The sequence below is a fragment of the Vidua chalybeata genome (genome assembly GCF_026979565.1).
Source record: "Vidua chalybeata isolate OUT-0048 chromosome 36 unlocalized genomic scaffold, bVidCha1 merged haplotype SUPER_36_unloc_1, whole genome shotgun sequence".
Taxonomy (NCBI): Eukaryota; Metazoa; Chordata; class Aves; order Passeriformes; family Viduidae; genus Vidua; species Vidua chalybeata.
Window position 1 is genome coordinate 144,904 of NW_026530299.1, and position 24,264 is coordinate 169,167.

At 62.0% G+C, this 24,264-nt stretch overlaps 1 protein-coding gene across 1 annotated transcript; it reads left to right on the top strand.

Annotated features, from left to right (window-relative positions):
- Positions 1-1,709: 1,709 nt before the first annotated feature.
- Positions 1,710-24,220, top strand: LOC128782695 (retinal guanylyl cyclase 1-like). Its single transcript, XM_053933155.1, is given in 20 exon segments — positions 1,710-4,448; positions 4,450-4,600; positions 5,803-6,104; positions 7,064-7,418; positions 8,454-8,538; positions 9,245-9,341; positions 9,969-10,103; positions 10,910-10,975; positions 11,217-11,297; positions 12,150-12,326; positions 13,715-13,871; positions 14,548-14,697; positions 15,605-15,753; positions 16,844-17,007; positions 18,053-18,245; positions 19,336-19,510; positions 20,189-20,287; positions 21,495-21,589; positions 22,803-22,888; positions 24,130-24,220. Coding segments are annotated over 20 exon segments (5,547 nt in total).
- Positions 24,221-24,264: the final 44 nt, after the last annotated feature.

Sequence of the window (24,264 nt, forward strand, 5' to 3'; positions counted from 1 at the left end):
GGGGGTCACCTGGGGGGTTTGGGGTCACACCTGGGGGGTTTGGGGTCACCTGAGTTACCTGGGGGGGTTTGGGGTCACACCTGGGGGGGGTTGGGGTCACACCTGGGGGGGGTTGGGGTCACACCTGAGGGTTTTTTGGGGTCACACCTGTGAGGTTTGGGGTCACACCTGAGTTACCTGAGAGGTTTTTGGGGTCACACCTGGGGGGGGTTGGGGTCACCTGGGGGGGTTTGGTCACACCTGAGTTACGTGGGACATTTCACGGGTGACATTTGACAGGTGGCACAGGTGTGACAGGTGACACAGGTGACACACAGGTGTGACACAGGTGACACACAGGTGACACACAGGTAACACCTGACACAGGTGACACCCGGCACAGGTGACACACAGGTGTGACACAGGTGACACCTGGCGCAGGTGACACGTGACACAGGTGACACAGAGCACAGGTGGCACAGGTGCCACACAGGTGACACAGGTGACACAGGTTACACCTGGCACAGGTGACACAGGTGTGACACAGGTGACACAGGTAACACCTGGCACAGGTGACACAGGTGTGACACAGGTGACACAGGTTACACCTGGCACAGGTGACACGGAGGGGGTTCCTCCAGGTGAGGCTGACACCGGCACGTGACACCAGGGGTGTCCCAGGTGGGCGTGTCCCCCCAGGTGTGTCCCCTCCCCAGGTGTCCCCCCAGGTGTGTCCCCAGGTGTGTCCCCAGGTGTCCCCTCCCCCCATTGTCCCCCCAGGTGTGTCCCCTCCCCCCAGGTGTCGCCCCTCCCCCCCCCCGCCCCTCCCCCCGGCGCGGCCCCGCGGGGTGGGGGAGGGGCGGGGTTAAACCGGGATCATCCCCGCCCCTCCCCCCCCGGATTAGCGGGGCCGCGGGGCAGGATGGGAACGGGGGGAGGGGGAGGGGCAGGGCCGGATCATCCTCCCCTCCCCCCACTGACCCCGAGTGACCACTGACCACTGAGTGACCACTGAGTGACCACTGACCACTGACCACTGACCACGGACCACTGACCCTGAGTGACCACTGACCACTGACCCCGAGTGACCACTGACCACTGAGTGACCACTGAGTGACCACTGACCACTGACCCCGAGTGACCACTGACCACTGAGTGACCACTGAGTGACCACTGACCACTGACCACTGACCACTGACCACTGACCCCGAGTGACCACTGACCACTGACCACTGACCATTAACAACTGACCACTGACCACTGACTGCTGACTGCTGACTGCTGACCACTGAGCACTGAGCACGGACCACTGACCCTGAGTGACCACTGACCACTGACCACTGACCATTAACAACTGACCCCGAGTGACCACTGACCACTGACCACTATTGACCACTGACCCCGAGTGACCACTGACCACTGACCATTAACAACTGACCCTGAGTGACCACTGACCACTGACCACTGACCACTTACCATTAACAACTGACCCCGAGTGACCACTGACCACTGAGTGACCACTGACCACTGACCATTAACAACTGACCCTGAGTGACCACTGACCACTGAGTGACCACTGACCACTGACCGCTGACCCCGAGTGACCACTGCCCACTGACCCCTGCAGTGACTGCGGTGTCCCCCAGGTGACCGCGCGGTGACCATGGCGACGGCGCCGGACGCCTCCGGCCACGGCCTGGCCTGAGGGACGCGCCCGGCACGGCCTGGACATGCGGCCGCGCGGGGGAGGGGCTGGGGACGGCACGGACGGCGCCCGCGGTGGCACCGGCACCTCCCGCGGGGACGAGTCCGGCGGTGGTGGCATCTCCAGCGGTGGTGGCATCTCCAACGGTGGCATCTCCCATGGGGACATCTCCAACAGTGACATTTCCCATGGTGGTGGCATCTCCCATGGCTTCGGTTCCCACGGTGGCACCTGCGACAGTGACGTCTCCAGCAGTGGTGGCATCTCCCATGGGGACGTCTCCAAGGGTGACATCTCCCACGGTGGTGGCATCTCCCATGGCTTCAGTTCCCACGGTGGCACCTGTGACAGTGACATGTCCAACAGTGGTGACATCTCCCATGGGGACATCTCCAGCGGGGACATCTCCAGCGGTGGTGGCATCTCCCATGGCTTCGGTTCCCACGGTGGCACCTGCGACAGTGACGTCTCCAACAGTGGTGGCACCTCCCATGGTGGCATCTCCCACAGGGACATCTCCAACAGTGGTGGCACCTCCCATGGTGGCATCTCCCATAAGGACATCTCCAACAGTGGTGGCATCTCCAATGGTGGCATCTCCCACAGGGACATTTCCCACGGTGGTGGCATCTCCCATGGCTTCGGTTCCCATGGTGGCACCTGTGACAGTGACGTCTCCAGCAGTGGTGACATCTCCCACGGTGGTGGCATCTCCAACGCTGGCATCTCCCATGGGGACATCTCCAACAGTGGTGGCACCTCCCATGGTGGCATCTCCCATAAGGACACCTCCCACGGTGGTGGCATCTCCCACGGTGGCACCTCCCACAGGGACATTTCCCACACAGGTGGCACCTCCCACGGTGCCATCTCCTCTCGTGGTGACTCTCCCTCGGGTGGCTTCTGCCGTGGTGGCATCTCCCAGAAGAGTGACGACTCGCACGGTGACGTCACCCACAGCGGTGGCATCTCCGATGGCGGTGGCACCTCTTGTGCCATCACCTGCCACGGTGGCGCGTCCCACGGTGGCATCTCCAGTGGTGGCATCTCCCGGGGTGACATCAGCCACAATGGCGTTTTCCACGGTGGTGGCACCTCTGACGTCATGACCCCCCATGACGGCACCTCCCATGGTGGTGGCATCTCCAAGAGTGACATCACCAACCGTGGTGGCATCTCCAACGGTGGCATCTACAATGGTGACATCTCCAATGGTGGCATCTCCAATGGTGGCATCTCCAATGGTGGCATCTCCAACAGTGACATCTACAATGGTGACATCTCCAATGGTGGCATCTCCAATGGTGACATCTCCAATGGTGGCATCTACAACGGTGGCATCTCCAATGGTGACATCTCCAACGGTGGCATCTCCAAGAGTGACATCTACAATGGTGGCATCTCCAATGGTGGCATCTCCTACGGGGACTCCTCCCAGGGTGGTGCCACCTCCCTCAGTGACACCTCCCACCATGGTGGCTTCTCCAACAGGGACATCTCCCGTGGTGGCACCTCCAACAGGGACATCTCTGACAGTGGTGGCACCTCCCGTGGTGGCACCTCCCATGGTGGCACCTCCAACAGGGACATCTCCCATGGTGGCATCTCCCATGGCTTTGGCACCTCCCATGGTGGTGCCACCCCCCATGGTGACATCTCCCATGATGGTGCCACCTCTCATGATGGTGACACCTCGGACAATGACATCTCCCGGGGCTTTGGCATCTCCCACGATGGTGGCACTTCCCATGATGGCGCCACCTCCCACGGTGACATCTCCCATGGTGACACCTCCCATGGTGGTGCCACCTCCCATAATGGCATCACCTCCCATGGCTTTGTCACCTCCTGTGGTGGTGACAACTCCCATGATGATGACACCTCCCATGGTGGCGCCACCTCCCTTGGGGACATCTCCCATGGTGACACCTCCCATGGCTTTGGCATCTCTCATGGTGCCACCTCCCACGGCGTTGTCACCTCCCATGATGGCACCACCTCCCATGGTGACACCTCCCATGATGATGACACCTCCCATGGTGGTGCCACCTCCCATGGTTTTGGCATCTCTCATGGTGACATCTCCCATGGTGCCACCTCCCATGGTGACATCTCCCGTGGTGGTGCCACCTGCCATGGTGCCACCTCCCGTGGTGACATCTCCCATGGTGCCACCTGCCATGGTGCCACCTCCCGTGGCTTCGTCACCTCCCGTGGTGGTGCCACCTCCCGCCGCGCCGCCGCGCCGCCGCGTCCCCTCCTTCTCCCGCCGCCCCTCCGTCCGCGCCGCGTCCCCGCGCTCCTCCTCCTCCTCCTCCTCCTCCTCCTCCGCTGTCCCCCGCTCTCGGTGGCCGCCACCTTCAGGGTGGGCGTCCTGGGCCCCTGGGGCTGCGACCCCCTGCTGGCGCGGGCGCGGCCGGACGTGGCCTCCAGCCTGGCGGTGGCGCGGCTCAACCGCGACCCGGCGCTGGCCGCCGGCTACTGGTGGGACGCCGTGGTGCTGCCCGAGGCCTGCGCCGCGCCCCAGGCCGTGGCCGGCGTGGTCGGCGCCGAGCGCCGCGCCAGCGCCATCGTGGGCCCGCTGAACCCCGCGGCCTGCGGCGCCGCCGGGCTGCTGGCCGCCGCCTGGAACAAGCCCCTGGTGTCCTGGGCGTGCGGCGCGGCCGGAGCGGTCACTCTGGTCAAGCCGCTGCCCGCTCCGGCCGGCGTGCTGCACGCCGTGCTGCGCTACTTCCGCTGGGCGCACGTGGCCGTGGTGGCCGCCGCCGCAGGACCTGTGGGTGGACACCGGGCAGGAGCTGGCCGCCGAGCTGAGGGCCCGGGGGCTGCCGGTCACCGTGGTGGCCGTGGCCGGAGAGGACGAGGAGGAGGCCGAGGAGGCGCTGAGGAGGGTGCAGAGGGCGGACGGGGTGCGAGGTGAGGGGCGGGAGGGACGCGGGTGGGCGTGGCTGGAGGTGGGGTGGAGGTGGAGGTGGAGGTGGAGATGGGATGGAGGTGGAGATGGAGAGGTGGAGGTCAAGGTGGGATGGAGGTGGAGGTGGGATGGAGGTGGAGGTGGAGGTGGAGATGGAGGTGGAGGTGGAGAGGTGGAGGTGGAGGTGGGAGATGGAGGTGGAATTGGAGATGGAGGTGGGGTGGAGGTGGAGGTGGGATGGAGAGATGGAGGTGGAGGTGGAGGTCAAGGTGAGATGCAGGTGGGATGGAGGTGGAAGTGGAGGTGGGATGGAGATGGAGGTCAAGGTGGGATGGAGGTGGAGGTGGAGAGGTGGAGGTGGGATGGAGGTGGAATTGGAGATGGAGGTGGGATGGAGGTGGAGATGGGATGGAGGTGGAGGTCAAGGTGGGATGGAGGTGGAGAGGTGGAGGTGGGGATGGAGGTGGAATTGGAGATGGAGGTGGGATGGAGGTGGAATTGGAGATGGAGGTGGGATGGAGGTGGAATTGGAGATGGAGGTGGAGGTGGAGGTGGAGGTGGGACGGAGATGGAGGTCAAGGTGGGATGGAGGTGGAGGTCAAGGTGGGACGGAGATGGAGGTCAAGGTGGGATGGAGGTGGAGGTGGAGAGGTGGAGATGGGATGGAGGTGGAGAGGTGGAGGTGGGGATGGAGATGGAGATGGAGGTGGAGATGGAGGTGGAGATGGGGATGGAGAGAGGTGGAGGTGGACATGGAGAGATGGAGATGGGATGGAGGTGGAGATGGAGATGGGGATGGAGATGGAGGAGGGACGGATGGATGGATGAAGGATGGACAGATGGATGGATGGATGGATGGATGGATGGATGGATGGATGGATGAAGATGGTGGAGATGGATGGACAGATGGATGATGGATGGATGGATGGATGGATGAAGATGGTGGAGATGGATGGATGGATGGATGGATGAATGGACAGACGGATGATGGATGGATGAAGGATGGATGGATGAAGGATGATGGATGGACAGACGGACAGACAGATGAAGGATGGATGAAGACAGACACAGGCGGGCGGATGAAGTCCAGGCGCGGCACACACGATGCCGGGTGGGTGGGGGGCACTGCCCGGTGCCACCACCCCACCGCCGTGTCCGTGTCCCCCCCGTGTCCCCCCCGTGTCCCCCCCGTGTCCCCCGGCAGTGGTGGTCATGTGCATGCACTCCGTGCTCCTGGGCGGGCGGGAGCAGAAGGTTCTCCTGGAGAAGGCCGAGGACCTGGGCATGACGGACGGGACCTTCGTCTTCATCCCGTACGACGCGCTGACCTTCGCGCTGCCCTACCGCCGCGTGCCCTACCCGGTGCTGGCCAACAACACCAAGCTGCGCCTGGCCTACGACGCCGTGCTCACCATCACCATCGACTCGCCCGACGCCTCCTTCCACGAGGCCCTGGAGGAGGCCAAGAAGGCCTACGAGGTCCCCGCGAACCTCGACCCCGCAGAGGTGGGGCTGGGGGGGCATCCCCAGGGGGTTCGGGGGCATCTCCAGGGGGTTTGGGGGTATCTTGAGAGGTTGGGGGGTATCTCCAGGGGGTTCAGGGGCATCTCCAGGATGTTTGAGGGCATCTTGAGAGGTTTGGGGGTATCTTGAGAAGGTTTGAGGGCCTCTCCAGGGGGTCTGGGGGCATCACCTTCATTGACCATGGCCAATGGGAGATGACCATGACCACCTCCATTGACCATGGCCAGTGGGAGATGACCGTGGCCAATGGGAGATGACCGTGGCCATCTTGGTTGACCACGGCCAATGGGAGATCACCATGGCCATCTCCATTGACCACGGCCAATGGAGATGACCGTGACCATCATCATTGACCACGGCCAAGGGGAGATGACCGTGGTCAATGGGAGATGACCGTGGCCATCTTCATTGACCATGCCCAATGGGAGATGACCGTGGTCAATGGGAGATGACTGTGGCCAATGGGAGACGACCATGGTCAATGAGAGATGACCATGACCATCATCATTGACCATGGCCAGTGGGAGATGACCGTGGCCAATGGGAGATGACCGTGGCCAGTGGGAGATGACCGTGGCCAATGGGAGATGACCGTGGCCAATGGGAGATGACCGTGGCCACCTTCATTGACCATGGCCAATGGGAGATGACCGTGGTCAATTGGAGATGACTGTGACCATCTTCATTGACCATGGCCAGTGGGAGATGACCGTGGCCAATGGGCGATGACCGTGGCCAATGGGAGATGACCGTGGCCATCTCCATTGACCATGGCTAATGAGAGATGACCATGGCCAATGGGAGATGACCGTGGCCATCTTGGTTGACCACGGCCAACACCCAACAACCGCGGCCAACGCCACCCAACCTCACCCACCACCCTCGCCCTCCGAGCGCCCCACCCCGGTGGCCCCACCACGTCCCACCTGTCCCCCCGCCAGGTCCACCCGCTCTTCTCCACCATCTACAACTCCATCTACTTCCTGGCCACGGCGGTGGAGGCCACGCGCCGCAGCGGCCGCTGGGTGATGGGCACCAGCGTGGCCGACCACGCCCGCGACTTCCAGCTCCGGGGCTTCTGCCAGACCTTCACCGTGGACGAGGACGGCGACGTCTCGGTGCCCTACGTGGTGCTGGACACGGACGGCAAGGGCCACCACCTGTGGGCGGTCTACGGGCTGGAGCCGGGCACGCGCGGCCTCAGCTACCGCAGCCACAGCCCCCACTGGCCGCACAGCGCCAGCCCGGCCACCGACGCCGGCTGCTGGTTCGACTCCGGCGCCATCTGCAACGGCGGTGAGCGGCCGCGCCGGGGCTGGGAGGGTCGGGGTGGAGGCACCATGGATCTGGACCAGCCGTGGTTCCCTTATGGCCGTGGTGCCACCACGGTGCTGGAGTGGCCACGGTGGTGGTACCACCATGGTTCTGGGTCATCTGTGGGGCCACCACGGTTCTGGACCAGTTGTGGTCCCCTCATGGTCATGGTGCCACCACGGTGTTGGACCAGTTGTGGTCCCCTCCATGGTCATGGTGCCACCACGGTTCTGGACCAGTTGTGGTCCCCTCCATGGTCATGGTGCCACCACGGTTCTGGACCAGTTGTGGTCCCCTCCATGGTCATGGTGCCACCACGGTTCTGGACCAGTTGTGGTCCCCTCCATGGTCATGGTGCCACCACGGTGCTGGATGATCGGGGTCACGGTGCCACCACAGTGCTGGACCAGCCGTGGTTCCCTCATGGCCATGGTGCCACCACGGTGCTGGAGTGGCCACGGTGGTGGTGCCACCATGGTTCTAGGTCAGCTGTGAGGCCACCACGGTGTTGGACCAGTTTTTTTCCCCTCCATGGTCACGGTGCCACCACGGTTCTGGACCAGCCATGGTCCCCTCATGACCGTGGTGCCACCATGGATCCGGGTCAGCTGTGGTGCCACCATGGTTCTGGACCAGTTGTGGTGCCACCATGGTCGTGGTGCCACCACGGTGCTGGAGTGGCCACAGTGGTGGTGCCACCATGGTTCTGGGTCATCTGTGGTGCCACCATGGTTCTGGACCAGTTGTGGTCCCCTCATGGCCATGGTGCCACCATGGTGCTGGAATGGCCGTGGTGGTGGTGCCACCATGGTTCTAGGTCAGCTGTAGTGCCACCACGGTGTTGGACCAGTTGTGGTCCCCTCCATGGTCATGGTGCCACCATGGTTCTGGACCAGCTGTGGTGGTGGCACCATGGATCTGGGTCAGCTGTGGTGCCACCAGGGTTCTGAATTGTCACCCCTGGTCACTCCCATGGTCACTCCTGGTCACTCCTGGTCACCCCTGGTCTCCCCGCAGGGATGGACGCCGGCTTCGTCTTCTTCCTCTTCCTCCTCATCGCCGCCCTCATCGCGGCCGGCGCCGCCCTCGCCTGCCACATCAGGTGGGTTGCCCTGGTGGCCCTGGTGGCCCTGGTGACCCTGGTGACCCTGGTGACCCTGGTGACCCTGGTGGCCATGGTGACCCTGGTGGCCCTGGTGGCCATGGTGGCCCCGGTGGCCCTGGTGGCCCTGGTGGCCCTGGTGGCCCCTCAGCAGCTCCGTGTCCCTGCCCAGGGTGGCCCTGGTGGCCCAATGATGTCCCCAATGTCCCCATTGCTGTCCCTGCTGTCCCCAGTGTCCCCAATGTCCCAATGTCCCCATGTCTGTCCCAGTGTCCCCACGTCTGTCCCCATGTCCCCACGTCTGTCCCCGCTGTCCCCATGTCTGTCCCCATGTCTATCCCCAATGCTGTCCCCAATGCTGTCCCCACGTCTGTCCCCATGTCTGTCCCCATGTCTATCCCCAATGCTGTCCCCAATGCTGTCCCCACGTCTGTCCCCATGTCTGTCCCCATGTCCCCATGTCCCCACTGCTGTCCCCAATGCTGTCCCCACGTCTGTCCCCACGTCTGTCCCCACGTCCCCAATGCTGTCCCAATGTCTGTCCCCACGTCTGTCCCCATGTCCCCACGTCTGTCCCCATGTCTGTCCCCATGTCCCCACGTCTGTCCCCATGTCTGTCCCCACGTCTGTCCCCACGTCTGTCCCCACGTCCCCACTGCTGTCCCCATGTCCCCATGTCCCCACGTCCCCACTGCTGTCCCCGCAGGCGCCGCCTCCAGCAGGCGCAGCTCATGAAGGGCCCCAACAAAATCATCCTGACCATGGAGGACCTGACCTTCATCAACACCCGGAGCAGCAAACAGGTGACACCGGGGACACCGGGGACACCGGGGGGACACCGGGGACATTGGGGACACCGGCGGGACACCGGGGGGACACCGGGGACATTGGGGACATTGGGGACACTGGGGACACCGGGGGGACACCGGGGGGACACCAGGGGGACACCGGGGACATTGGGGACACCGGGGACACCAGGGGGACACCGGGGACACCGGGGACATTGGGGACACCGGGGGGACACCGGGGACACCGGGGACATTGGGGGGACATTGGGGACACCAGGGGGACATTGGGGACATTGGGGACAGTGACCCTGAGTGACCCCCGATGACCCCTGAGTGACCCTGAGTGACCCTGACTGACCCCTGAGTGACCCCTGGGTGACCCCTGAGTGACCCCTGATCACCCTGACTGACCCCTGAGTGACCCTGAGTGACCCTGAGTGACCCCTGGGTGACCCCTGGTGACCCCTGAGCGACCCCTGATGACCCTGAGTGACCCTGAGTGACCCCTGGTGACCCCTGATGACCCTGGGTGACCCCTGAGTGACCCTGAGTGACCCCTGGTGACCCCTGAGTTACCCCTGATCACCCTGAGTGACCCCTGGGTGACCCCCGGGTGACCCCGCTGACCGCCCCTCCCCCCAGGTGGACAGCAGCCAGGCCAGCCTGGCCGGCCAGAGCGGGGGGGACGCGCGGAGCGTCCGCAGCGCCGCCCCCGGCCCCGACACCACCAACGTGGCCGTGGCCGAGGTGAGAGAGACCCCCCTGGCCCCGCCCCCCGCCTGGCCCCGCCCCCCCGCCCTGCCCCGCCCCCTCCCCGCCCTCCCCAGCCGCCCCTCCCCCCCCCCTCCGCCCCCTCCCCCCTCCCCACCTGCGGGGGCGACAAGGCGAGGCCACGCCCCTGGGGAGCCCGGCCCCGCCCCCCGGGCGATGATTGGCAGCTGGAGCTGGCCGCCCGGGGGATGATTGACAGCTGATCCATGCTCCAGGCAATGATTGACAGCTGATCCATGCTCCAGGCAATGATTGACAGCTGATCCATGCTCCAGGCAATGATTGACAGCTGATCCTCGCTCCTGGGGGATGATTGACAGCTGATCCCACCCACTGGGGGATGATTGACAGCTGATCCCACCCGCTGGGGGATGATTGACAGCTGATCCCACCCGCTGGGGGATGATTGACAGCTGATCCCCGCCCCTGGGGGATGATTGACAGCTGATCCGCCATCCTTGGGCAATGATTGACAGCTGATCCCACCCACTGGGCGATGATTGACAGCTGATCTCAGGCCCCCAGGCGATGATTGACAGCTGATCTAGACCCCACCTCCAGGAGATGATTGACAGCTGATCCACCATCCCCTGGGGGATGATTGACAGCTGTGCCCCGCCCCCGAGCAGTGATTGACAGCTGATCCCCAGGCAATGATGACCAGTTAACCCCGCCCCTGGGCAGTGATTGACAGCTGTGCCCCGCCCCTGGGGAACGATTAATCGCTAGCCCCGCCCCCGGGCGGTGATTGACAGCTGCGCCCCGCCCCCGGGCGGTGATTGACAGCTGCTTTCCCGCAGGAGAACGCGAAGGGCAGCAGCAACCTGCCCCTGCTGCTGCTCTTGTTTAACCAGCAGGGCCTTGTCGCCTCCGTGCAGGTAAGTCCTGGAGCCAGGCCCCGCCCCTTCCGCCCCAGGCCCCGCCCCTTCCATCCTAGGCCCCGCCCCTTCCACCCAGGACACGCCCTTTCCACCCCGGACCCGCCCCTTCCACCCCAGCCCCGCCCGCTCCCCGCCCCCCCCCCCCCCCCCCAGGTGGCTTCGGGCGCGTCCCCAGGTGTGCCCAGGTGCGAGTGGGCGGGGCCGAGGCCTGACCCCTCCCCCTGCCCCTCCCCCGCAGGGCGACTGGGTGTGGCTGAAGAAGTTCCCGGGGGAGCAGCACACGGAGGTGAAAGCGGCCACCAAGCTGGCCTTCTGCAAGGTGAGGGCCCGGCGGGGACACCGGGACACCGGGGGGACACCGGGGACATCGGGGGGATTGGGGACATTGGGGGACATTGGGGGACATTGGGGACACCGGGGGGATTGGGGACATTGAGGGGACATTGAGGGGACATCGGGGACATTGGGGACATTGGGGACATTGGGGACATCGGGGACACCGGGGACATTGGGGACATTGGGGACATTGGGGGGATTGGGGACATCGGGGACATTGAGGGGACACTGGGGACATTGGGGACATCGGGGACACCGGGGACATCAGGGGGATTGGGGACATTGAGGGGACATTGAGGGGACATCGGGGACATTGGGGACATTGGGGGGATTGGGGACATTGGGGACATTGGGGGACATTGGGGACATTGAGGGGACATTGGGGACACCGGGGACATCGGGGACATTGGGAACATTGGGGACATTGAGGGGACATTGGGGACACCGGGGACATCGGGACATTGGGGGACATTGGGGGGATTGGGGACATTGGGGACATTGGGGGGATTGGGGACATCGGGGATATTGGGGACATCGGGGACACCAGGGACACTGGGGACATTGAGGGGACATTGGGGACATTGGGGGACATTGGGGACATTGGGGACACCGGGGGGACACTGGGGGGACATTGGGGACACTGGGGGGTCAGTAGGGACCACGGGGACATCGCTGGGTCATCGTGGTCCAGGTTGGAGCACGGGGACCTTGAGGGGTCATGGGGACATCGTGGGGTCATCAGGGACCACGGGGACATCGTGGGGTCTTGGGGACATCGTGGGGTCATGGGGACATCATTGGATCATCCCCTCCCCATCCCGGTGTCCCCGCCCAGCTGCGGGACCTGCGGCACGAGAACGTGAACCTGTTCCTGGGCTTCTTCCACGACTGCGGCATCTTCGCCATCGTGTCGGAGCACTGCTCGCGCGGCAGCCTCGAGGACCTGCTGCGCAACGAGGACATGAAGCTCGACTGGATGTTCAAGTCCTCCCTCCTCATCGACCTCATCAAGGTGGCCGCGGGGTGGCCTTGGGGGTCTGGTGGCCGCGGGGTGGTCATGGGGTCATGGCCTACAACGTTGTGGACCATGGTGTTGGGCATTGTTGACAATGGTAACGTGGACCATGGCGTTGATTGTTGGCCATGACGTTGATTGTTGGCCATGACGTTGATTGTTGACCATAACATTGGTCATGGCATTAATTGTTGACCATGGTGTTGATTGTTGACCATGACATTGATTCTTAACCATGGCATTGACTGTTGACCATAACATTGGTCATGGAGTTGATTGTTGACCACGATGTTCATTGTTGGCAATGACGTTGATTGTTGGCCATGATGCCGTTGACCATGGCTGTGGTGGCCTTGGCTCTGGCGACCATGGTGCTGTTGACCATGGCGTTGATTGTTGGCCAAAACGTCGATTGTTGACCATGACATTGACGGTTGACCATGGCCTGTTGAGCATGACCTTGTTGACCATGGCCTTGTTGACCATCACATTGATGGTCGACCATGGTGTTGATTGTTGACCATGATGTCAATGGTTGACCATGACATTGACAATTGACCATGACATTGATTATTCACTATGGCATTGATGACCATGGCCTGTTGACCATGGCCTTGCTGACCATGGCATTGGTGGTTGACCATGGCCTTGCTGACCATGACATTGATGGTTGACCATGACATTGATTATTGACCATGGCCTTGTTGACCATGGCCTTGTTGACCATGACGTTGACAGTTGACCATGGCCTTGTTGACCATGGCCTTGTTGACCATGGCATTGATGGTTGACCATGGCCTTGTTGACCATGGCCTTGTTGACCATGACATTGACAGTTGACCATGACATTGATTATTGACGATGGCTTTGTTGACCATGGCCTTGTTGACCATGACATTGATTATTTACCATGGCTTGTTGACCATGGACTTGTTGACCATGGACTTGTTGACCATGGCCTTGTTGACCATGGCGTTGATGGTTGACCATGGCCTTGTTGACCATGGCCTTGTTGACCATGACGTTGACAGTTGACCATGGCCTGTTGACCATGGCATTGATGACCATGGCCCTGTTGACCATGGTGTTGTTGACCATGGCATTGATGGTTGACCATGATGCTAATTGTTGACCATGATGTCAATGGTTGACCATGACGTTGATGGTTGTCCATGACGTTGACAGTTGACCATGGCCTTGTTGACCATGGCCTTGTTGACCATGGCATTGATTATTGACCATGACATTGATTATTGACCGTGACGTTGACAGTTGACCATGGCCTTGTTGACCATGGCATTGATTATTGACCATGGCTTGTTGAGCGCGGCCCTGCCGCCCGCGGCGCTGACCGCCCCGGCACCGCCGCGGCGCTGTCCCCGCAGGGCGTGCGGTACCTGCACCACCGCGACGTCGTGCACGGGCGCCTCAAGTCGCGCAACTGCGTGGTGGACGGGCGCTTCGTGCTCAAGGTCACCGACCACGGCTACAACCAACTGCTGGAGGCGCAGCGCGTCCCGGCCCCGCCCCCACAGCCCCACGGTGAGGGCGGGGCCCGGTGGGCGTGGCCAAATGGGCGTGGCCGCGTGGGTTTGGCCTCGTGGGCGTGGCCTCAGGAGAATCAATGGGGGCTCAGTGAGGGGGTGTGGCTTTCCAGATGGGTGTGGCTCTGGGTGTGGCCGTTGGGGCGTGGTTTCGTTGAGGGAAGGGGTGGGGCCTCGGGGGTGGGTGTGGCCTGTGGAAAGGGGCATGGCCTTTGATTTAGGGGTGTGGCCATTGATTAGGGGTGTGGCTTTTTGTTTAGGGGTGTGGCTTATGGGCGTGGTTGGGGTATTAAGGGGCGGGAATTAGAGTGGGGGCGTGGCCACAACAAACCCCACATAATTAAGGCGGGGTCTCCTGGTAGGGGGTGTGGCCTGATGTGTGGGCGTGGCCTGTCCATTCATCGGCATCACCTCCCCCGCATGGCGGCCGCGGGGGAAGGGGGCGTGGCTTGTACAAAAGGGGGCGTGTCCCATCAGTGACCCACCCCCGTACCTAATGTGGGCGTGGCTCCAACCTGGCCACATCCTACCCACGCTGGGGGGGGGGAGGCGTGGCCACACCCTCAAGCCGCCTCCCCATTGGGTCCTGGGGTGGGCTGGGCGTGGCCTATCGGGGTGGGCGTGTCCCGGGGGCGTGGGTGGGCGTGTCCGAGGATGGCCACGCCCTCCTGCAGAGCGGCTGTGGACGGCGCCGGAGCTGCTGCGGGACGAGGCCCTGGAGCGGCGCGGCTCCTTCCGGGGGGACGTCTACGGCATCGGCATCATCATGCAGGAGGTGATCTGCAGGAGCCCCCCGTACTGCATGCTGGGGCTGCCCCCCGAAGGTGCGCACCCCAAAACCGACCCCAAAACCGCGATCCTCGCCCCAAAAAACCACCCGAGTCCCTACTGCATGCTGGGGATGCCCCCCGAAGGTGCGCACCCCAAAACCGACCCCAAAAACGGGATCCTCACCCCAAAAATCCCCCAGAACCCCTAATGAGGGCTGGGGCTGCATCCAAAACTGCGCACCCCAAAACCGACCCCAAAACCGCGATCCTCACCCCAAAAAAACCCCAGAACCCCTAATGAGGGCTGGGGCTGCATCCAAAACTGCGCACCCCAAAACCGACCCCAAAACCGCAATCCTCGCCCCAAAAAACCCCCCGAACCCCTAATGAGGGCTGGGGCTGCATCCAAAACTGCGCACCCCAAAACCGACCCCAAAACCGCGATCCTCACCCCAAAAAAACCCCAGAACCCCTAATGAGGGCTGGGGCTGCATCCAAAAATGTGCACCCCAAAACCGACCCCAAAACCGCGATCCTCGCCCCAAAAAACCCCCCGAACCCCTAATGAGGGCTGGGGGTGTATCCAAAAATGTGCACCCCAAAACCGACCCCAGAACCGCGATCCTCGCCCCAAAAAACCCCATAACTGACCCCATAACTGCCCCACAGCTGACCCATAACTGACCCCAGACTGACCCCATAACTGCCCCAAAACTGACCCCACAACTGCCCCACACCTGCCCCATAGCTGCCCCATAGCTGACCCGATAACTGCCCCACACCTGACCCCATAACTGCCCCACACCTGCCCCATAACGACCCCAGACTGACCCCATAACTGATGCCAAACTGACCCCATACCTGCCCCACACCTGCCCCATAACTGACCCCAGACTGACCCCATAACTGATGCCAAACTGACCCCATAACTGACCCCACACCTGCCCCACACCTGCCCCAGAGATCATCGAGAAGGTGCAGCGCCCGCCCCCCCTGTGCCGCCCCACGGTCTCGGCCGACCAGGCCCCGCTCGAGTGCATCCACCTGATGAAGGAGTGCTGGAGCGAGCAGCCCGAGAAGAGACCCACCATCGACCAGGTGTTCGACCAGGTGAGACACACCTGGGACACGTGGGACCACTATGGGACCAGTGTGGGACTGGTGGGACCAGTATGGGACCAGTGTGGGACCAGTATGGGGTGATGGGACCAGTCTGGGGTTAACGGGAGCAGCCCGAGAAGAGACCCACCATCGACCAGGTGTTCGACCAGGTGAGGCACACCTGGGACACGTGGGACCAGTCTGGGACTGGTGAGACCAGTATGGGACCAGTATGGGATTGGTGGGACCAGTATGGGACCAGTATGGGGTGATGGGACCAGTCTGGGGTAAACGGGAGCAGCCCGAGAAGAGACCCACCATCGACCAGGTGTTCGACCAGGTGAGGCACACCTGGGACACGTGGGACCAGTCTGGGACCAGTATGGGACTGGTGAGACCAGTATGGGACCAGTATGGGGTCTCCATGGGATTCTATGGGGTTTCCATGGGGTTACATGGAGTTCTATAGGTTCTCCATAGGTTCTCCATGGATTCTCCATGGGTTTTCATGGGTTCTCCATGGAGTTCCATGGAGTTCCATGAAGTTCCATGGGGTTCTATGGGGTTCCATGGGTTTCCATGGGGTTCTATGGGTTTCCATGGGTTTCCATGTGTTTCCATGGAGTTCCATGGGTTCTCCATGGGGTTCCATGGGTTCTCCATGGGTTTCCATGGGATTCTCTAGGGTTCCATGGCATTCCATGTGTTTCCATGGGTTTCCATGGGTTCTCCATGGAGTTACATGGAGTTCCATGAAGTTCCGTGGCATTCTATGGGGTTCTATGCGTTCTCCATGGGTTTCCATGGGGTTCTATGGGGTTCTATGAGGTCTCCATGGAGTTCCATGGGTCTCCATGGGCTTCCATGGGTTCTCTATGGGGTTCCATGGGGTTTCATGGGGTTCCATGCATTCTCCATGGGTTCTCCATGGGGTTCCATGGGTTTCCATGGGGTTCCATGGAGTTCCATGGGTTCTCCATGGGTTTTCATGGGTTTCCATGGAGTTCCACGGGTTCTCCATGGATTTCCATGGGTTCTCCATGGGTTCTCCATGGGTTCTCCATGGGCTTCCTCGGTCTGACCCACGCGTGTGGGGCAGTTCAAGGGCATCAACAAGGGCCGCAAGACCAACATCATCGACTCGATGCTGCGCATGCTGGAGCAGTACAGCAGCAACCTGGAGGACCTGATCCGCGAGAGGACCGAGGAGCTGGAGATCGAGAAGCAGAAGACCGACAAGCTCCTGACCCAGATGCTGCCGCCGTGGGTCGCCGTGGGGCGGGGGAGGCCGGGCGTGGTCAATGGGGCTGGGTGGGCGTCACCCCTTGGGTGGAGCTTTGGGGTGGAGGGACCTTCAGATGGTGGTGTGGCCGGAGCTGTGGGGCAGGAGAGGACAAGTGGGGCAGGAGAGGACAAGGGGGGTCACCAGGAGGAGCTTGGGGTCAGCCTTGACCCATTGACCGCTCCCTGGACCTATGGGGCAGGACGGAGTCGAGGTGGTCACTGCGGTCACGTTGTGGTCAGCCTTGACCCCTTGACCGAGGTGGTCACCGTGGTCATGTTGTGGTCAACCTTGACCGAGGTGGTCACCAAGGTCACATGGTCAGCCTTGACCCCTTGACCGAGGTGGTCACCAAGGTCAGGTTGTGGTCAGCCTTGACCCACTGACCGAGGTGGTCACCGCGGTCAGGTTGTGGTCAGCCTTGACCCCTTGACCAAGGTGGTCACCGTGGTCACGTTGTGGTCAACCTTGACCAAGGTGGTCACCGAGGTCAGGTTGTGGTCAGCCTTGACCCCTTGACCGAGGTGGTCACTGAGGTCACGTGGTCAGCCTTGACCGAGGTGGTCACCGTGGTCAGGTTGTGGTCAACCTTGACCGAGGTGGTCACCAAGGTCACATGGTCAGCCTTGACCCCTTGACCGAGGTGGTCACCAAGGTCACATTGTGGTCATCCTTGACCCACTGACCAAGGTGGTCACCGTGGTCACATGGTGGTCAATCTTGACCTCTTGACCGAGGTGGTCACCAAGGTCAAGTTGTGGTCAGCCTTGACCCCTTGACCAAGGTGGTCACCGCGGTCACGTTGTGGTCAGCCTTGACCCCTCGACCCACCCAGCCCTATGGGTCAGCAGATGGTCAAAGTGACCCCTTGGTGACCCTTGTGGTCAACCTTGACCCCTCTCACCGCCACCGGGTCACCGGACGGTCCCAACGGCCGCATCGGCCACTCCCTGACCCCCTGGAGGGCGCGGCCGGCCCGTGGGTGACCCCGCTGGCCCCCGGGTGACCCCGCTGGCCCCCGGGCAGGTCGGTGGCCGAGGCGCTGAAGATGGGGACGCCGGTGGAGCCCGAGTACTTCGAGGAGGTGACGCTGTACTTCAGCGACATCGTGGGCTTCACCACCATCTCGGCCATGAGCGAGCCCATCGAGGTGGTGGACCTCCTCAACGACCTCTACACCCTCTTCGACGCCATCATCGGCTCCCACGACGTCTACAAGGTGACCACGGCCGTGGTGGTCACTCGGTCATGGGTGGCCACCTCAGGATGGGGGTTGGTGGTGGCTACAAGGTGACCACGGCCGCGGTCACTCAGTTATGGGTGGCCACCTCAGGATGGGGTTTGGTGGTGGCTACAAGGTGACCACGGCTGTGGTCATGGTGGTCACTCGGTCATGAGATCATGGGTGGCCACCTCAGGATGGGGGTTGGGGGTCAACGATGGTGGCTACAAGGTGATCACGGTGGCCCCATGGACTTGTTCAAGATGGCCCCAAGGCCATGGTCAAGGTGGCCCCATGGCCATGGTCATGGTGGCCTCGAGGCCATGGTCAAGGTGACCACAGCCGTGGTCAAGGTGGCCTCGAGGCCATGGTCAAGGTGACCACCATGGCCAAGGTGGCCCCATGGCAATGGTCAAGGTGGCCCCAAGGCCATGGCCAAGATGGCCCCAAGGCCGTGGTCAAGGTGACCTCATGGCCATGGTCATGGTGGCCCCATGGCCACGGTCAAGGTGGCTCCATGGCCATGGCCAAGGTGGCTCCATGGCCATGGTCATGGTGGCCTCGAGGCCATGGCCAAGGTGGCCCCATGGCCATGGTCAAGGTGACCACCATGGTTAAGGTGGCCTCGAGGCCATGGTCAAGGTGACCTCATGGTCATGGTCAAGATGGCCCCAAGGTCATGGTCAAGGTGACCACCACGGTCAAGGTAGCCCCATGGCCATGGCCAAGGTGATCTCATGGCCATGTCCAAGGTGGCCTCATGGTCATGGTCATGGTGGCCCCATGGCCACAGTCAAGGTGGCCCCATGGCCATGTCCAAGGTGGCCTCATGGCCACAGTCAAGGTGGCCCCATGGCCATGTCCAAGGTGGCCTCATGGCCACAGTCAAGGTGGCCCCATGGCCATGTCCAAGGTGGCCCCACGCCGGTCCAACCCACGACCTCACCTTCGACCACCAAAACCGGCCACGCCGCGCCGCGCCGCGCCCCCGACGGCCACCTGAGCTCGCAGGCGCCGCGGGGCGTGTCCCCCGGCGGGCGTGGCCGCGCCCCCCCCGCCCCACCACTGACCCCGCCCTCCCGGCCAGGTGGAGACCATCGGCGACGCCTACATGGTGGCCTCGGGGCTGCCCAAGCGCAACGGCAACCGGCACGCCGGCGAGATCGCCAACATGTCCCTGGACATCCTCAGCTCCGTCGGCACCTTCAAGATGCGCCACATGCCCGAGGTGCCCGTGCGCATCCGCATCGGGCTGCACTCGGGTACGGCCACGCCCCGCCACGCCCAGACACGCCCCGCCACGCCCTGGCCACGCCCAGGCCGCGCCCGGCGCGTCGGTCGAGCGTTGGGTGACGGCGCCTTGGCCAATGGTCAACGGGTCGCGGTGGGAGGTGTTGGCCGCGCCCTCGTAGGCCGCGCCCAGCCGGTGGCCGCTCAGCGGGCACGCCCCTTTCTTGGCCACGCCCAACTCGGCGCGCCCTCGTTGGCCACGCCTGTCTATGGCCGCACCCAATGTGGCCACGCCCAATTGGCCACGCCCAACTTGGCCACGCCCGACTCCTTGGCTGACCCTCAATGCTCACCTGTTGACCCCACCCCCTTTGTGACTCCACCCCTTTGTGACCACACCCCATTGTTACTCCACCCCTTTGTGACTCCACCCCTTTATGAGCTCACCCCTTTGTGACCCCACCCCTTTGTGACCCCGCCCCTTTGTGGCCCCACCCCCTTGTGACCACACCCTATTGTGACTCCACCCCTTTGTGGCCCCACCCCTTGTGACCACACCCCATTGTGACTCCACCCCTTTGTGACCCCGCCCTGTTTGTGACCACTCCCCATTGTGATGTTGTCCCTTTGTGACCACGCCCGTTTGTGACTCCACCCCTTTGTGACCCCGCCCCTTTGTGACCCCGCCCCCGCTGTGGCCCCGCCCCCAGGGCCGTGCGTGGCGGGCGTGGTGGGGCTGACGATGCCGCGGTACTGCCTGTTCGGGGACACCGTCAACACGGCGTCACGCATGGAGTCCACCGGGCTGCGTGAGTGGCACCGGGGGGGACAGGGACACCCAGGGGGGACAGGGGGACAGGGATGGGGACAGAGGGACAGGGACAGGGACACCCGGGGGACATGGGGACAGGGACAAGGGACACCCCGAGGTGACACCGTGAACACAGCGTCACGCATGGAGTGCACCGGGCTGCGTGAGTGACACCGGGGGGACAGGGACACCCAGGGGGGACAGGGACACCCAGGGGACAGACACAGGGACAGGGACAGAGGGACAGGGGACAGAGGGACAGGGATGGGGACACCCCGAGGTGACACCGTGAACACGGCCTCGCGCATGGAGTGCACCGGGCTGCGTGAGTGACACCGGGGGGACAGGGACACCCAGGGGGGACAGGGACACCCAGGGGGGACAGGGACAGAGGGACAGGGACAGAGGGACAGGGACAGGGGACACCCCGAGGTGACACCGTGAACACACCGTCACGCATGGAGTGCACCAGGCTGCGTGAGTGACACCGGGGGGACAGGGGGGACAGCCAGGGGACAGCCAGGGGACACCCAGAGGGGACAGAGGGACAGGGACAGGGGGACACAGCTGGGGACAGAGGGACAGGGATGGGGACAGGGACAGGGACACCCAGGGGACATGGGGACAGGCACAGGGACAGGGGGACACGGCTGGGGACAGAGGGACAGGGATGGGGACACCAGGAGGAGACACTGGGAGGGGACAGGGACACCCAGGGGACAGAGGGACAGGGATGGGGACAGGGACACCCAGGGGACACCCGGGGGGGGACAGGGGACACCCGGGGGACACCCAGGGGACACCGGGAAGGGACAGGGACACCCAGGGGACAGAGGGACAGGGACAGGGACACCCAGGGGACAGAGGGACAGGGATGGGGACAGGGACAGGGGACACCCAGGGGACACCCGGGGGACACCGGGAGGGGACAGGGAGGGGACAGGGACACCAGGAGGGGACAGGGACACCCGGGGGACAGAGGGACAGGGATGGGGACAGAGGGACAGGGATGGGGACACCGGGAGGGGACAGGGACAGAGACACGGACACGGGGACATCCACGCGACCCAGAGCCCGGGCACTGGGGGGGCTCCGGGTTTGGGGTCAGTTATGGGGGTTTTTGGGATTTTAGGGGTTTTTTTGGGGTGGGTTTAGCGTTTTTTGGGGTTTTTTTTGGGGGGTCCCCAATCCCTCTCTGCCCCCAGCCTATCGCATCCACGTGAACCAGCGCACGGTCGCCATCCTGCTCTCGCTGCAGGAGGGATTCAAGGTCGACATCCGCGGCAAGACCGAGCTCAAGGTGAGCCCAAAACCGCCCCAAAAGCACCAAAACGGCCCCAAAACCGCCCCAAAAACATCAAATACAGCCCAAAACGGCCCCAAAAGCACCAAAGCGGCCCCAAAACGGCCCCAAAAGCACCAAAACGGCCCCAAAACCGCCCCAAAAGCACCAAAACAGCCCCAAAACCGCCCCAAAAGCACCAAAACGGCCCCAAAACCGCCCCCAAAACACCAAAACGGCCCCAAAACCGCCCCAAAAACACCAAAATGGCCCCAAAACCGCCCCAAAAACATCAAATACAGCCCAAAACGGCCCCAAAAGCACCAAAGCGGCCCCAAAACGGCCCCAAAAGCACCAAAACGGCCCCAAAACCGCCCCAAAAGCACCAAAACAGCCCCAAAACCGCCCCAAAAGCACCAAAACGGCCCCAAAACCGCCCCAAAAACACCAAAATGGCCCCAAAACCGCCCCAAAAACATCAAATACAGCCCAAAACCGCCCCAAAAACACCAAAACAGCCCCAAAACCGCCCCAAAAGCACCAAAACGGCCCCAAAAACACCAAAACAGCCCCAAAACCCCATAACTGACCCTACACCTGACCCCATAACTGACTGACCCCATACCTGACCCTACAATCTATAGGGTAAAGGTGTGCAGGACACCTATTGGCTCGTGGGCCCATACCTGACCCCATACCTGACCTACCCTATAACTGACCCCATAGCTGACCCTATAACCCCATAGCTGACCCCATAGCTGACTGACCCCATAGCTGACCCCATAACATTTATAGGGTAAAGGTGTGGAGGACACCTATTGGCTCGTGGGCCCATAACTGACCCCATACCTGACTAACCCTATAACTGGCCCCATAGCTGACCCTATAACCCCATACCTGACTGACCCCATAGCTGACCCCATAACACTTATAGGGTAAAGGTGTGGAGGACACCTATTGGCTCGTGGGCCCATAGCTGACCCCATACCTCACCCCATAACGGACCCTATAACCCCATAACTGACCCCATAGCTGACCCCATAGCTGACCCCATAATGGACCCTATAACCCCATACCTGACCCCATACCTGACGCCACACCTGACCCTACAATCTATAGGGTAAAGGTGTGGAGGACACCTATTGGCTGTGCCCATACCTGACTGAGCCCATAACCCCATAACTGACTAACCCTATAAGTGACCCCATAGCTGACCCTATAACACTTATAGGGTAAAGGTGTGGAGGACACCTATTGGCTCGTGGGCCGCGAGGGATTCACCAAACCCATCCCCACCCCCCCCGACCTCCTGCCGGGGTGAGTGGGGCCGCTGTGGGGTCAGGGGTGTGGGGTGGGGATTTGGGGTCAGGGGTGTGGGGTGTGGGGTTATGGGGTGTGGGGTTATGGGGTGTGGGGTTATGGGGTGTGGGGTTATGGGGTTATGGGGTTATGGGGTGTGGGGTTATGGGGTTATGGGGTTATGGGGTTATGGGGTTATGGGGTTATGGGGTTATGGGGTTATGGGGTGTGGGGTTATGGGGTTATGGGGTTATGGGGTTATGGGGTTATGGGGTTATGGGGTTATGGGGTTATGGGGTGTGGGGTTATGGGGTGTGGGGTTATGGGGTTATGGGGTTATGGGGTGTGGGGTTATGGGGTTATGGGGTGTGGGGTTATGGGGTGTGGGGTTATGGGGTTATGGGGTGTGGGGTTATGGGGTGTGGGGTTATGGGGTGTGGGGTTATGGGGTTATGGGGTGTGGGGTTATGGGGTGTGGGGTTATGGGGTGTGGGGTTATGGGGTTATGGGGTGTGGGGTTATGGGGTGTGGGGTTATGGGGTGTGGGGTTATGGGGTTATGGGGTGTGGGGTTATGGGGTTATGGGGTTATGGGGTGTGGGGTTATGGGGTGTGGGGTTATGGGGTGTGGGGTGTGGGGTTATGGGGTGTGGGGTTATGGGGTTATGGGGTGTGGGGTTATGGGGTGTGGGGTGTGGGGTTATGGGGTGTGGGGTTATGGGGTTATGGGGTGTGGGGTTATGGGGTGTGGGGTTATGGGGTGTGGGGTTTGGGGTCACCACCCCAAAATCCCCCCCGGAAAAATTCCCAAGAACCTCCAAAAAAACCCCGAAAAAAAAAAAAAAGAAACCCCAAAAAATTTGTTAAAAACGCCAAAAAAGTCCTCGAAAAAACCCGGAAAAAATTAAAAAAAAAAAAAAAAAAAATCCCCCAAAAATGGCGACCCCCCCCCCCCAAGAAATCCCCCCAAAAAAATCCCAAAAAATCCTGAAAAAAAACCACAAGAAAAATCCCCAAAAATCCCCCGAAAAATCCCGAAAATCCCCCCAAAAAAATCCCGAAAAAATCTTGAAAAAATCCCCCAAAAAAATCCCCCAAAAAAATCCAAAAAAATCCTGAAAAAACTCAAAAAAACCCACAAAAAATCCCGAAAAAATCCCAAAAAATAAAAAAAAAAAATCCCGAAAAAATCCCGGAAGATCCCCGAAGTCCCCAAAAACGGCCAAATTTCCCCAAATTCCCCGAAATCGCCGGGCGCAGGGCGAGCAACCACGGGATCAGCCTGGACGAGATCCCGGCCGAGCGGCGCCGGAAGCTGGAGAAGGCGCGGCCGGGGCAGGTGCTGAAATAGCCCCGCCCACAGGTGAGACGGGCCACGCCCACCGGGTTAAACCC